A 14,815-nucleotide genomic window follows, 5' to 3' on the forward strand; every position below is an offset into this window, starting at 1 on the left:
AACGACCAGTGTCTTTGTAAAATGAAAAACTTTATTATATACGGTTAAAGGACTTATACATCAGTTTACAACTTTTGCAAGAGGATTTCTGCTCCCTTGCTATCCTTCTGTTGAGCAATTTCACACTTGTCCTTCGCAAGGACATTCTTTGCCCACTCCTGCACTTCAGGATCTTTCACCTCTATCAAGCTAATGCACAGAAAGGCTCCGCGGTTGCACTTCCACCAAGAGCGGATTACATCTGCTCCAAGCTCCTCTTTAACAAGAAGAGAAAGCTCCGCTTTATCTTTGTTTTTGTCGTTTAAAAGAAGCTTTTTGATGAAAAAATTACCATGTTTACTCTCAATGATATGATTGGTATCCTTCTCATAAGGCTTCTTAAGTAAATTAACTACGCGAGACATAGCTTTGAGCCGAAGTTCCTGCTCCATCGCGAGAATGATGTCCCTGACTGCTACAGAAGTTTCTCCCGCATCGATAAGCTCCTCAAGGTGATCACAAATGGTTTCGATGAGAGGCTGCTGTGCAAGTCGACGTAATTCTCTGCGCCGAATCTCGGGTTCCTTCTTCGAGCTTTCGTTCTTATCTCCCTGTTTTAAAAGTTCGATTGTGTCCGGGCTGATAGTGTGTGGGTCTCGACCAGCCATGAGGTACACAAGCACTTTAGAGCCAAATTTATCTTTGAGAAGGTCCGCGCAATTCTTCATTAACTCGACGATAATTGATTGATTGAGCATAACAGTATCGTCAACGGCATCAAAGAGCCCCATCAACACCTAAGAAAACAAAATATTGATAAAATCACTAGTAAAACGAAAGCTTTTCACTGACACAGTTTCATCAGCAGTATTATATCTGTGCTAAAGTTTTCTAGAATGCCACTGACTCTCAGTTTCCACTCCCAGTATACTGAATTACCCAGGATCTTCACCGTGAAGTTTTGCTATGGGGGGTCATCTAAGAGACGAACCAGTACATAATAGGGCCCACGAATAAGCCGCGAAATCCCCTAAAATTGTGGAGTGTCAGCCCCAGTGTAAAATGCTTTTATTGCAGGATGTTGCCAATTGGGTCTACTGCATCAGTAAGATATGGAATCATACTATAAAATTCTTATAAGTGATGAGACATGCGAGACGTTCGTTTGTTATAGTTTTGTTATTATGAATACGACCGGTTGTTGTTTAGTTAGTTAGAGCCGATCCTCTTTGCACACATAAGGTCGCTATCCTATGAAGTACGGTAAAAAAAAAAAAGGAATTTCTATATGAAAAATCCTTTTATATTTCAACGCGAGTTGAACTCATGCCGCACTGTACAGTGCACTCTACCGACTAAACCATTCCACTCGGTTACACTGTACCAGTCATCAAATAAACTCATTCGAACGTACCAAAAACTAAGTTCTCTACGGCTACAACAATTCTACAGACTAACTAATTTTATAAAGTGTTTAACCTCTTTCCGCTTCCGTGCCAATTATACCACTTAATCGGGCGGAGTAAAATTTGGTAAAATAAAAAAAAACGCTAGGTTTTCTTCAAAATTCTGATGTTAACTTAAAAGCGTAATCTAAGATGAGTAAAGTTAAAAATATTTATTATATATATCCATAAAGTTATGTAAACTATCTTATAAATACCATAAGTAAAAAATACCCTTGCTGATACGAGTACGTTAATAACGCTTTCAGCACCTTAAAGTAATCTAAATAATTTTCAAACCAAATCAGTTTCGAAAAGAAGTGAAATTACGCCTATCGTCCAGACACGTCCACTTTAATTTCCATTTTGCATGACTGTAGCAATAAATGCCGAAAGCTTTCAACTGGAAACAAAGGCTGGCATAAGCCTTGAGTTCATTCTAATGAGCAAAACAGCCATTTTTGTTAGATTTGTGATCGGCGAGATAAATACTGTTGGCCACTATATATTCCAAGTAAAAAGGCCACTTCTATAAACTGCAAACAACGACTACCCGCCAACCACCGTGAAGATGAACAATTTATTATATTGGTACGATTGATTCAGCCTTGTGCCCCTGTCCCACGTACCTTGTGCCCCTGGTCATCGGTAGCGATTTTCATGACGTAAGGCTTGAAACTTTTTGCAATCGCTTTTCTTTCCTTGGCAGTTGAATGCCATAAGCTCTGAAGCGCCACCTGCATACCTTCTTTTGTATGAAGTATTTCCACAAGTATGTGCTGTATTTGACGGATCATATCTAGCCGTTCGGTGTTATCAACAAGAACCTCAAATAACTGGTACAATAGCAGGTGGTATAGACCATACTTAACGACGCCTTTATCCGTCAACTTAAGAAGCATGTCCTGCAACAAACAGAAAACGGTAGCGTTTGAACAATATAATTAACTTACTAAATAATTGCTTCTAAAACAAAAAATGCAACTTGAAATGGTATTAAATTTAATCACTTTCCTACATTTTATCTATTTTCAGAAATATTTATAATTATGCGCAACACGTCATAGTTATACATAAAAGGTTTAAAACTTGCGACAACAGGCTTCAAAAATAACAAAAGTAAGTTTATTTATATCCTAAAAGACCGTTAGCATTTGGTTAGTGTCCATGATGTTTGCTAATGCTGAAACATAATATAGCTGACACTGCTGCACCAAGTTCATCTCTGGACACAGACTTAAGCTGTTTTCAGGCAAAACGTATATTCATAGAATATCCGCATACTAACGGTGTGTGAGATCATTTGCTGAATATAGGTCTCTTTTCTGACAGAGCAATGGTGTGTAAAACGAAGTTAGATAGATAATTATTCCAGTACATCGGGCTTTATTTTTCTTAGTTTGATTCTGACAGTGGAAGTGTTAATGAGTTTGATGTCGTACTAGAACATAACGCTGTCTTGATTATGTCAGTCCTTTTAGACAGTATAGTCTGAGACTGCGCACAAAGTCTGAATGACGATCGCTTAGTATTTCGCTCTATCTGACAAAAAAAAGTATCCTTCAGGCGCATGTGATCATATTAACGAAAGCTTTTAAATTTAACTTCCATTGATAATAAAAAAAATGTTTACTTAAAAATCGGGAGCCTTTCTTCATCAAGCCCGAATTATGGTTAAGACACGGTAAAGGTTGTGGCATCTCGAGAATTTTCCTTCCCAAGTTTTGAGCTAGTTAAACTAGTTATCAAGCATTTACTAGGATCTTGAATACTGCTACGATCTTGGCCACAATACGGTCTTCCTGCGTCACGGATTATTTGACATATTTTTGCAACGACTCTGCAACGAGGGCAGTATTTTGTCATTCTGAGCATGGTTTATTTTCATGGTTGAAACTAGCCCCCATCTAACTAATTAAGTTCTCAACGATTTCGCACTGCCTTCAAAACTGCTTGAGTTTGCTCAGTTAACTCCCGTCTGAGTCCATTACACCTTTTAGGAAAATTGACGAGGCTCCTGTTAGCCAAACGCTACTACACGTCTGCACTTGAAACTTCACACCAAAGGTGAGCGTAGTTTTTTGCAACTGTCTAGTCTTCTGAAAAACGCTTCTCTTATCGACATAATTACTAGAACATGCCTATACTGGCAACGTGTAGAGCATTCTAATACTTTGACTGGTATTTGTAACAATCAACACTTGTCAGGTACAATACTCTTTAAGCTTAAAAATAGATAAATGCAAAATACACCAACAAATGCATATATGTAATCCCTTTGCGTACGAACCTTAAATTCTGCAAGCATTTTCTCACTGGCAGTTTTCTCGGTACACTTTTCGTAGGCCGCTTTAAACGTGGTTGCGTCTTCACTTTTGAAATACGTTAGCTGTCTTGAGTAAAATTCTTGTGCCATTTCCGCCCGCCTCTTTGTATTACAAAAGTCATTATACAAAGCGGATATGATGTTTGCGGCCTCTTTATGAAGAAATAACTCTACAACACGTGTCTGAACCGCTTTGTAGATAGCTTCTTTATGACACTGGCGACCATGGCGCAAAAATGCCAAAATAACATTTTTAGCATATTTGCATTTGGCATAATGAATAATCTTTTGTTGTAGTTCCTCAAAAATGGAGTTCTTAATCTCGTGACTGCCGTTTGAATATAGGCATTCTACGACACGCGAGGTGTCATGCGCCTCGATGATGTTGGTGATTCTGCCTTTAAGCAACTGATGTAACTCATCGGCAATTTTATATTTCTCCTCCGAACGTACGTCGGACCGACGGAGCTTCTCCCAAAGCTTCTTCGCATCCAACTGCAGTTGATAGAATTTATTGTCTTGTTGACGACGTATCTGAAAATAACGATTTTGTTTATATCGTACCAATACAAAATATTAACAATAATAACAATATGCAGACACCGTCTGTACAAATGGTCAAAACAACCTCATTGATTTTTAGAAAATCTCTCATTAACTTAGATAAAGGTTGCATAATCTATTAGAATTTGCCAAATAAAAATGACTCGTTTACCTTTTTTCGCTCTTTTCGCTTCACCTCAAACAATTTGCGCTTATTGACATCCTTTTCCTTGCTTGCGGTTACACGTTTGTATTTTTTACCCATATACCCCGTGTTAAACGGTTTTTGTTTTTTGAACATTATTGCTTGCTTGACACCATCCATCCTGGCCACTTTAACTGGAGGGGCATCATTCTCATCTGTGGCGCGGCTCTTCGCTTTTCGAGGCATTAGGACTTTCCCTGTTTTCCCACTATGCGCCGATTGCTAATGTTTATATCACAAAAAACACCAGAGAACATCACTAATTAAATGGCCGTACAATTTGTTACCATGCCAACGAAATCAGATATTTTAAATATTTAATGCCGTTTGAAGAGGAAATAACAAAATTATGGTACAAATCTGACTTTTAGAGATAACTGCTTACGTTTTGCAAAGATTTCTTTGTCTTAATTTTTCCTTCGTCGTCCATTCACCTTGTTCAGGGCTTATTCAGACTAAAAAGAGTACACCGTAAATCACAAGAATTTTATGAGAATGTTTAAAAAGACAACCAAGAGAATAAGTAGAAGTCGAGAACGTATAATTGTCAAAACCAAATCTTGTAAAGCTTGTTATTATTATTAACCGATGTATTAACACAGTAATTTACGTAGAATAGATGTTTAAAAAATACTGTATGATGGCTGCACCTCGTACCTCAGAACGCGAACCCGACTTGCACACGTGCAGTTGGTAGTGGACAATTTGTTTACAAACAGAACACCGTACGCAAGCCTTTGTTTGAATAGAATTTCAAGTCCATATATCATAGCTTACGTACTGTGCCAGTTACACACTTTTATATATTAGATACAACTATTGCACCGTGATGACCTCATTACGCAGATTTTAGGCAGGCTTGCCTAGTTTTCTGACATGCTGCGAAACGGGACGGGACCATAAACTGTCTGCTACTGGTGGCGCGATATTTAAATTATGGAACGTCTAGATCAGCTGCTAGGTTTGCCTTGGCAATGTCATTGAAAATATGAGGAAAATGTGGCAGATTCGATTAACGAGTCTTGTTTAAATGAGGCTGCTAGAAAGATGAGATGCAAAATATTCCTGAGGTATTTGAAATGTATATGTATGTAATTGTATAAATGGACTCCTAAAAATAAGTTGTGGCCGTGAATGTGTCAGCTAATGAGAACAATCATTAGGGTAGGTGAAAGTGCATATAGTATATTTATATTAAAAAAATTCTGGCTGTACATAGTTTTATTCTCTTCTTTATGGAAAGCGGGTAATTAGATCTAGGTAATTCGCATAGAATATATATATATATATACTTAATTTTTTCTTCGAAAGCACTACTGACGAAGCAAGGAAGGTCCACAGGAAGGCCAGCTGCGCGAATTTTTTTGCTTTTTTAAAAACTTTTAAACGTCAGCTTAAAACTTAAAACGTTAGCTGTACCGCCGCGTTAGTTTTCCTTTAACACATATTTACTCTAATTAAAATTCAACTTGTTGTACAGTAAAAAGTTAATAATCAGTAGACATTTCGCAAAAATAGGCAAATCAGTCTTCTCTTTTATTTATGTAAATTCGTGCAATATATCATAACATCGGTGTGTGGTTAAATATATATTATATATATATATTTTTTTTTTGGTAAAGTATACTTTTAATTAGTAGGCAACGAGTTACAGTGCCAAACACATTGTTGCGTGATGATTTATGTGTTACAACAGTATTTACACAATGGCCGATTAAACGTGCAGGGGAACAGAGGTTGGCTCGGGGTTTCCTTGCATCTCATGTAACGATAGGTATGAACGTCAGTACAACAACCAAATTGTTTGCTCAATAAGTAACATGAATGTTATAACTTTAAGATGTGGGCCCTTTATCGTACTGCACGCGTGGTAGGTGGCGTTTGCCTTTTTCTGACAGCATATTTGTGTTTGGCGTTCTACAACTTCGAAGGAGATGTCGAACGGCTTCGAGCAAGACACATGACTTACGTAATGCGGCCAGAATTGAAACCATTGGCCTACACTAAAGGCTTGAAGCCTGCAGACATTGCAGGACAAAAAAATGGCGTTGTAAAAGATATTGAAAGTCAACAATCTCCTCCCGCGGTAAGTTTTCTACAACTGAACACTGCCTTTTATGTTGGTAAAAATATCATTGGTATCAATTAAGTAATAAAGACAATAATACTTGTTTATCACCTGTTTCTCTAACAGGTGGCTCGAAGGCAGCCAGTACTTCCTGGTAATCTATCAGCTCCTCATTTGTTGCACCTTCGGGTAGAATATATAGTTAAATCGTCATTGCTGTCATCGATCGTTTTTGAAAATCTACATGATCCTTACGAGGCGGACCACGTTTTACGTGACTATGAAAGTAAACTTATTAAAGCTCGTGGTAAACAGGTAAGATTACTGAATTCAAGACTCCAGATATGCCATTCTGGTATTTTGTAGAAATATAGCTACCTTTATTGAAAATATAAGGCCTACGTTCTCTATATCTCTGGCCAGAAAAGCTGATTCAAGTCTGGCAAACCGACATAACTATGCATGCATGAAGTAACAGAAGATTAAGTAAATATTATAGTTCCGCACAAAACGATCTAAAGACACTTTAAAGTTGAGAAAACAGATTTACTTAAAAAAATATGAGTATTCTCAAGTTTTTTTTAAACTTGGCTGTTAGTGTACCTAAAGTACATTTTAAGCTGAATTTAGCAAACGTCAGCATTGTAGTTTTTACTGCACTACCATGTACGACTTCGGTATATTTTTTTAAGCATTTGTTCCATTGAGGTTTTTGCTGACTATATCAGACAAAAAGATTGAAGATTTTAGTGATATTTGGGTGGAAATCCGACTCAAAAACAACAGTATAGTAGAAACAATATATCGACTTCATGTGCCAAGTGGTAGTGGTACTTCTTTGAACAACAAATTTCGAAGATACTGCGTACTTTGTTTCGGCTAATTTTTACAATGGCCATAAATCAGAAGCGTTGCTAAGCCTGTACTTACACTAATAGCAACCTTGACTGCATTGCATACAGATTTACAATTACGATGAGCTACCTACCCACTCATTGTAATTATTGTAAAGATAGTGATTTACAAAAAGGTGGAATAGATAAATGTCTCTACGTTTCGATATGCTTAGCTATACTTCCTATTACTAGACATACACACAAAGCTATCACACGTAGTATTGTAACAATGGACATTTTATCGTGAGTATATTTGGTTATATAAATCGTACAATAAGAACGCCCTCTGGAGTACGGCGGTATCTCGCGCGATATGATAAGCCGAATCTATCATATCCACAAAAATTGAGACCAGGACATTCGTACTCAAGTCATTAAATGAAAAAAAGAATAGTTTGATAGATCCGAAAGGATGCTCTGGAAAAAACAAAGACAAGGATAACATCAACAAACGCTATTAGCAATTACTTCGTTAGGGAAATCAAATCTTTAAAGTTCCCGAAAAAAACATTTCTATAACCTGTCTGAAATAAATGTTTGCAAAACAGGACTTACACTTGATTAATTGCAACGACCTATTGCGCATGATAATCATTAGGCGGACCATATGGATGCAAACAAATGGAAACTTGCAGAATCTTGGGTACAGCCTCAACACGGAATAGTTCCCCATCGAGTACCAGGTAACCTTGGTGAAGTGTTACGTGAGCTAAGCACAGCGGACATTCTGACGGCTGATATCGCTACCAAGGGTACCCAGTTAAAGCTTCTTCTCACCCTACGGGGTGGGCAACAAGCACTCTTCAAACCAATGTTGTTAGTATACAACACATTTACATTTACTCTCACTCGCTTTTTCTAAAAATTAATGATAATTGTTAGTATATTTCTGTTCAACATATGCCACTTTTTAAGTACTTGTGATACCAAAAACGCTCAATAACTGTGGGCATCCTTTTACAGTACTGGTCCTTAACCCTGAAGTGCTTCATTTTTCACTAAACATAGATTAGTTGACACTTTAGACCTTCTACCTTCAGAGTATTGTTTTCCCGTTTCTTGTTCTTTTATATCTCGTTCCTAATATCGACCTGTTGGCGGCCTTAAAATCGACTCCAAGAAACTAATCGGTTATTGAAACTCTTTCACTCCGTATGTGAATCGATGAAAACGCGGTTGGGATCAGGCAAAAACAATGTTATCTTTCACCGTGAACTGTTTAAATAAACTGTGTGATGTAGGAAATTCCGAAACACTTAGATTTAAAGCTTCTTACTTATTTCAAAATCAAGTACAAAAGAGCTACTCACAAAAAGGCGTTTTCAAGATTTTTGTGAAATTATTTTTACAATTTAGCAGTATATAAAACTTAAATTCATTCAAATAAAAAAGAAAGGTTATTTAATTGTTAAAAAAGGTTGAAGACAATTCTATACTGTTTACAAACAAATAGATATGTTACGAGAAACGCTTTTTCAAACAGATTCCTTATTAGAACGATTATAAGAGAATCATTGCTTTGTTCACTTGGTTACTAATACAATTCGCGGCACTGAAAATCTTAGAAAGGGCTGACATAAAGATATCGTTCCAATTTGTCATGAACTTTCTTTAGTAATAGATGCGTGAGGTTCATATCATAAGAAATAACTCTGATTTAGACGGTTTTCAAAAGGGCACCAAATCCTTTAAGTCAACTAAGCGGGTCGTGATGCTTAAAGCGTTCGCCAAACCATACATTTACTCGGTAAAGGTAATTTTTACCATGGATGGATATCAAAAAGCCATATATGTTAATGCTTTCGTACCCCTAGAGAATAATTTTTAACATCATGTCAGCGAATAATCAGAAACACGTACATATTAAAACATTAAGAATGAGCCTTATTATCTACAGTTATCCGCGGACTCACATAATCCGCGACGGACCATTTGCGGGATCGGACCGACATAATGGAGAAATCGTAGCTTTTCACCTCGCAGGATTACTTGGGATGCATCGAACACCAATCGTCGCTGGGAGACGAATCAGCCTTGATGAGATCCGAGGGAAAAGCACACCTGCACTCAATACTACTTTTTATAAAGAAGGTACGCATGTTTACGTTGTATACTTTTATGCACTTCATATTTATTTCCGGTCACGCTCAAAATAATGTTATTCTATCAATAAACAGGTATTTTGTAATCAAATATTTAAACACATATTGTTACTGCAACTATTGCTAGCAGAAATAGTTTTTCTTCTTATAGAATGCCTAATGGCGGTTCCATATGTCAGACTTGAAACATTTACTTTTAGTAATGTTAGTAGTATTAACATAGCTATCACGAATATGTAGTGCTGTAGCGATGCGCGGTGACGTTGTTGTCTCGAAATCTGAAAGACACTCGCTCAGTGATCTGAAAGATCTGAAAGAGTCCCGCCAAAGGTGAAAATAATTTATATGCAGATTGCACTTTCCGGTACGTTGGTAGTCAGCTGTTAGAAAAGCTGCCTCAGCAGAAGCAGGCACCGCAGAATGGAAATTCACCATTTATTATAAATAGATCAGGTTTAATATCAGCACAAAACATCCAAATTCTTCAAAGTCTTTCATTAATATTGTTTTTGGATGATTTTGTACTCTAAAATTCCTTTTTTTTATCTATATAAAAAGCCTGTCTCTGTTTTATACAACTTTGCCTAACGTTTGCGGAAATCAAAAAAAAATGCGACGTAGATTTCAGCGCTAAAAATAGAAGATTAGACATTTTATGATTTTAATTCTATTCTAATCAAGAAAAACAAAAACTTAAATAAATTCGGTGTCTTTGCACTATTTGCATAATTTAAAACATTATGAACAGGAAGTAGAGAACTATTAGCAGAGGAACATAAAGTGACGTGTGTAGTTCGAGAAGATATTACTTTACCATTGCATACTGGTTGGAAATAACCGATTTTAACCAAAAACATCAAATTAATATTAAGAATAATATCAATTAAATCCAGCGAATAGTAAACCTACGTGCGTATTTCCAGCACCTCTTAATCCCTTAAGATCATCACCACTTACTCAGTAAATTTATAATCAATACAGACCAGTCAACTGTTTGAACTATTTATTTTGGATATTTACTTGCGCTCATTTGCCGCTGGAACAGCGTGCGTGCTTATTTATATGATCTTATACAGCAGCAGACGCAAGATGTTTCTAAATTCGCGCAGTACTCATAATGACGCTGTCTGTTTCTTAGATTCTATGTTTAGAGTGATGAGTTATTTATTGCCCATCCAAATCGATATTCTCTATCACAATTTTTTGTCATCATTTTTTTTACTCATTTCACCTCTTTATGTATGTCTTCCTTTTTTCACATACTTAGCATTTATCGTAAGTAGAACTAAAACGTACAAGGATTGGCTAGGTTAATCCTATTTATTTGAGTATAATTTTTAAATAGTGCAGACTTTATTGACTTATCCGTCGATGATAAAACTAATCACTGTTGACGGTGTCATGTTTCCAGGAAACCGAAGCTGTTTCTACGGCAAATGTTATTATTGCAAAAGAGCGAATGGAGTTTGTGGAGATGATTCTGGCCAGTTGGAGGGAGCCGTTGTTTTATTGCTACCACCAAAATTTCGCCTTCAACCTCATAGAAGTCCATGGCAAAGAACATATAAAAACGGCGTATATGCCAGGTATGTAAGGACAAGGATTATAATTGAAGTTGACGAAGCACGAGTCAACGTATCAACTTTCTCTAAAAAATGATGATCACTGTTAACTATGAGTAGCATTGCTACATAAAATTACGAACTTAACAACGAAATATTGATGTAAATTGCTAAAAATAAACTAGCAACATAACATTCTTTATGCAATTGATACTATATACTAAGGTAACCGTTCAATAGCTTTATGCTGTATGTGATTCTCCAGGATGACTGTTCTTCCTGCGTTCCTTTCCTGTGTCAAAACTAAAAGATGCTAAAACATGATTATATAAGCTTACGAAAAGATAATTGAAATCTCGTTTAGCGGATAAGAATGTAGGTACATATCTGTTAAAAGTACTAGCGTTGTGCAAATGGTAAGAATGTAGTACGGTAAAATTAAACGTTGTTAAGGATCAAGTGGTGTTCGCATTTGGTCATTGTGCATAAGTAATAAGTGGTGAAAAATCATACCACACAATCGACTAGGCTGCGCAGACCTTCAGACTGCTGCAGAGTATTTTGAAGACAAAAGCTCTCTTATCAGACCGTGGTAAAATAAAGTGTAATCACTTAATACAAGTGATTACACTCTATTTTGTTGTTTTTCGAATATCTGGACTTTTCTCTTGGTGCATCAGTAATGTGACACACATAATTTCGATAAAATTACAGCAACAAATCGATTTATTATAAAATGATTTTCCATCATTATCTACGATCTATTTTTGATTTGCGAATGTGTACTGGTTGGGGTCGACCAACATCGTAAGAGGCAATGCGTGCTTACTTGTTCTTCGTGTATACGGGGTACCAAGGCTTCTAACATTTGATTCATCAATTATTTGTCGGTCATTTTTTCAACCCCGGTTTTAGGCGGTTTTCATATACCTTGGACGGCCGACCAAAAGGCGGTCGGGGTGCATCCCCAGGTCCAAGATGCCTCCTTTGAACCACCTTCTCTCATATATAGAGACCTTGCTGCATACGGCACAAATTTCTTTAGTTGTTCAAGTAGGTGCTTGACCTCGGATAAGCAGAATGAAATAGGTGTCGAAAATGTATCTTTTTTTGCTGGGAACTCCAACCTTGGGACCTGAATTTGATGAAAATCGTGTTCGTGACACAATGCACAACGTTGATATACGTGTGTCGGTTAGGCTTGAAATATGCCAAGGAAGAGTGAATGCGCTTTTTCTCCCGAGACTATTTATACACCTGACGCAAGGCTTAACGCCACTACCGATAACGAAAACCCAAAGCGTTTAATTATATCTAGCCTTCAACGTTAAACTTGAATTGAATAATACCTTTATTTATAGGAAATTACAAGTGTAACAAAAATAACTTAATAAGAATAAGCTAGTTAGTAGGTTTTCGTGTGGAATCTAATTACTCATCTTTTTTACAGTTGTTGTAATGCTAAACTACTGAAAAAGAAAAAGAAGCAATTTCTTACGCCCTCTAATCGTTTTCATAGGATCGTCTTATTGTATAGAAACCACTGCTTCTAACTAGAGAACGCTACTTGATTAGTGTCTATCATTGCAACGAGCGTTTACATTGAAACTCCGCCAGTAATTTCGCAGCCTTAGCGACTTTCCTTATACGGTAGTTTACGGTATTGGACTTTATCGATTACGATGACGATTTTCTTCATGTGTTTATTTTAACGGTTTGGCTAGCACTAAAAGTGCCTTTTTTTTAATTTGCATGCATAGCTAGCCTTGTCTCAACTGATTACTCGTCATTTTCCCTCCTCGGCTAAGGGCTACCTTAGCTCACTTTTTATAATTTTGCTTGTTACAGGTTTTTAGATAGTATCCTGCTCTGGATTTTAGCTTTCCATGCTTGTTTAACTTAATATCAGCAAATGAAGTCGATGTAGTTATGATAGTTGCAATTTGTAATGCGTAGTTTCGAATGAATTCCAACGACGTTATAGAGGCACATAACTGTGCATAACTCGTAACCCCGTGCATCATAAGGCCACGGTTCGAGATCATGTAGAACCACTTCGTTAGAACTTGGAATTGTATACATATTTTAAAATTTGTTTCTCGCCCCTTTTTATTCACGCCCTCTATTACTGACGGAAAGCAATAGTAATTAATAAAACGGAGTTACTTCCGTACTTAAAACACCTTATTGACCTTTTGATATGCGATTAAATCGATGCCATAGAATAACACGTTCATTTTTCTGTTTTATGTGGTCTCCATAAATTCCTTCATATTTGAGTAGCTAGATTAGCTAAATAGTTGAAACATCTCTTTGGTTTATTGATGTTATTCGTTACAAAATATTCCTTCTACAGTGCGCTCCTTATCGGCTCATATAGGATTCCTCAAAGCGCATATTATAGAATTTCATTGAAAACACTAAAGATGAAGGAAAAAGTCATAGATTTTTACAAACTGAGTCCACTATAGATCGAAATATGTGCGGTGTAGTTTAAAAATAATTTGTATAGCTGTTTTCAACAAAAACGCTTTTTGACGCACCGCGGCCATACGCGAGACATGACTGGGTCTTCGCCGCTCACCAGAAAAGGATAAGGTGAGGGAAGGGTATGGAACAAGATAAAAGCAATGAGTGTAATGGGTATCAGAAATTGCATTTTGGCTATCCTGATCCTTGTGATGTAAGGCTAAGCGGCATTGTATAATAAAAGCTTAGCTTTGTTCACTAATCCTAGCTGCCTAATCCAGAGTTGGTTCATTATCTACTTAACAAACCAGGACTCATTGGGCTGTTATGGATAACACTTACACTAGGCACAGCTTTTATCGCTGCACATTTAACTTGACATACTGCCCCGCTGACTAGATCGCATCGACCCGTTAACATGACTACCTGGGGTTATCCTAGATCCATGTTTCGTAAGACTGACAATTCGATGTGAGAATGGGTCACAACGTGAAGCCAAAGAGAAGCAGGCATTTTTACTTTTTCGCTTTTTAATTGTCGCTCGAAGTACGCGACAGCAATTTGTTTACTTTTGTACCTCATTGTCTGACCGAGGTGAACAGATATGAGATATTTAAGTATACAGACCCTAAGTGCCAACTCCCGTGCACTTTTTAGATAAGACAGCTTTTATTTCAACCTTCAACACTTCGTGTTCGCTTTCACAGGAGGTCTTCGATGAGACCCAGTTTCAGATTCAAAGAGTCGTTCCTAGTATTTTAAACTAACGGTGTGACCAGTAGCAGATCCTCCAGCGAATACAAAATTTACACGAATAGCGGCCTCCGCCGCTGTAGGTCTAAGATTAAACCTGTATTACTAAGTGGACCTGCTCATCTGCTGAAAGATGGACGGATGATATACAAGTGAACAGTTTCATTTTTAAAAAAAGTGCAAAGTACTCTAGAAACCAAATATAAAAATAATAATAATAAAAACCACGAAATGCGATATGAAATCTCAAAACTGGCGAGTTGTTCGCCCGACTGATTACTGTTTAAACTTAGAAATTGGAGGGGGGATTACAATCGCGGAAGCTACGAGCTACATGCCTGCTCCAGGAGCTGCTGCACCAGAATCGTGTTTTCGCTCAACACAACTATAAGCGAGAACCTGGGGGAAGACGCCGTTTGAGGGGCTTCTTGGCTACCTGTCCATAGTACCCGGAAAGCGTATATATA

At 37.1% G+C, this 14,815-nt stretch overlaps 2 protein-coding genes across 9 annotated transcripts in view; one reads left to right on the forward strand and one right to left on the reverse strand.

The window, feature by feature from the left end:
* Positions 1-13: 13 nt before the first annotated feature.
* On the reverse strand, positions 14-5,306 carry peng (Pumilio and CPL domain-containing protein penguin). 4 transcript variants are annotated; one of them, XM_022844731.2, is made up of 6 exons: positions 5,156-5,306; positions 4,884-4,953; positions 4,466-4,720; positions 3,715-4,284; positions 2,054-2,329; positions 14-776 (listed from the first exon to the last, which is right to left on the reverse strand). In XM_022844731.2, the coding sequence occupies exons 2-6, from the start codon at positions 4,926-4,928 to the stop codon at positions 66-68; spliced, it is 1,857 nt and encodes a 618-aa protein (XP_022700466.1). In that variant the 5' UTR covers positions 4,929-4,953; positions 5,156-5,306; the 3' UTR covers positions 14-65. The 4 variants fall into 4 exon arrangements, with proteins under 4 accessions (XP_022700466.1, XP_086827246.1, XP_086827244.1 ...); XM_086971120.1 differs by having other exon boundaries at positions 5,149-5,165; XM_086971118.1 differs by lacking the exon at positions 5,156-5,306 and adding an exon at positions 5,109-5,129.
* A 122-nt stretch (positions 5,307-5,428) lies between these two features.
* The window catches only part of LOC111266881 (glycosaminoglycan xylosylkinase), a 30,076-nt gene continuing 20,689 nt past the window's right edge, over positions 5,429-14,815 (forward strand). The window contains exons 1-6 of one of the 5 annotated variants that reach the window (XM_022844723.2): positions 5,429-5,662; positions 6,339-6,584; positions 6,693-6,881; positions 8,061-8,278; positions 9,360-9,553; positions 10,976-11,150. In XM_022844723.2, coding sequence (XP_022700458.1) covers positions 5,633-5,662; positions 6,339-6,584; positions 6,693-6,881; positions 8,061-8,278; positions 9,360-9,553; positions 10,976-11,150 — 1,052 coding nt within the window. In that variant the 5' untranslated portion in view covers positions 5,429-5,632. The remainder of the gene's footprint in view (positions 5,663-6,338; positions 6,585-6,692; positions 6,882-8,060; positions 8,279-9,359; positions 9,554-10,975; positions 11,151-14,815) is intronic. The other 4 variants (XM_022844721.2, XM_022844724.2, XM_022844722.2 and 1 more) reach the window with 4 other exon arrangements.

Source organism: Varroa jacobsoni, unplaced genomic scaffold (assembly GCF_002532875.2).
Source record: "Varroa jacobsoni isolate VJ856 unplaced genomic scaffold, vjacob_1.0 scaffold_1124, whole genome shotgun sequence".
Taxonomy (NCBI): Eukaryota; Metazoa; Arthropoda; class Arachnida; order Mesostigmata; family Varroidae; genus Varroa; species Varroa jacobsoni.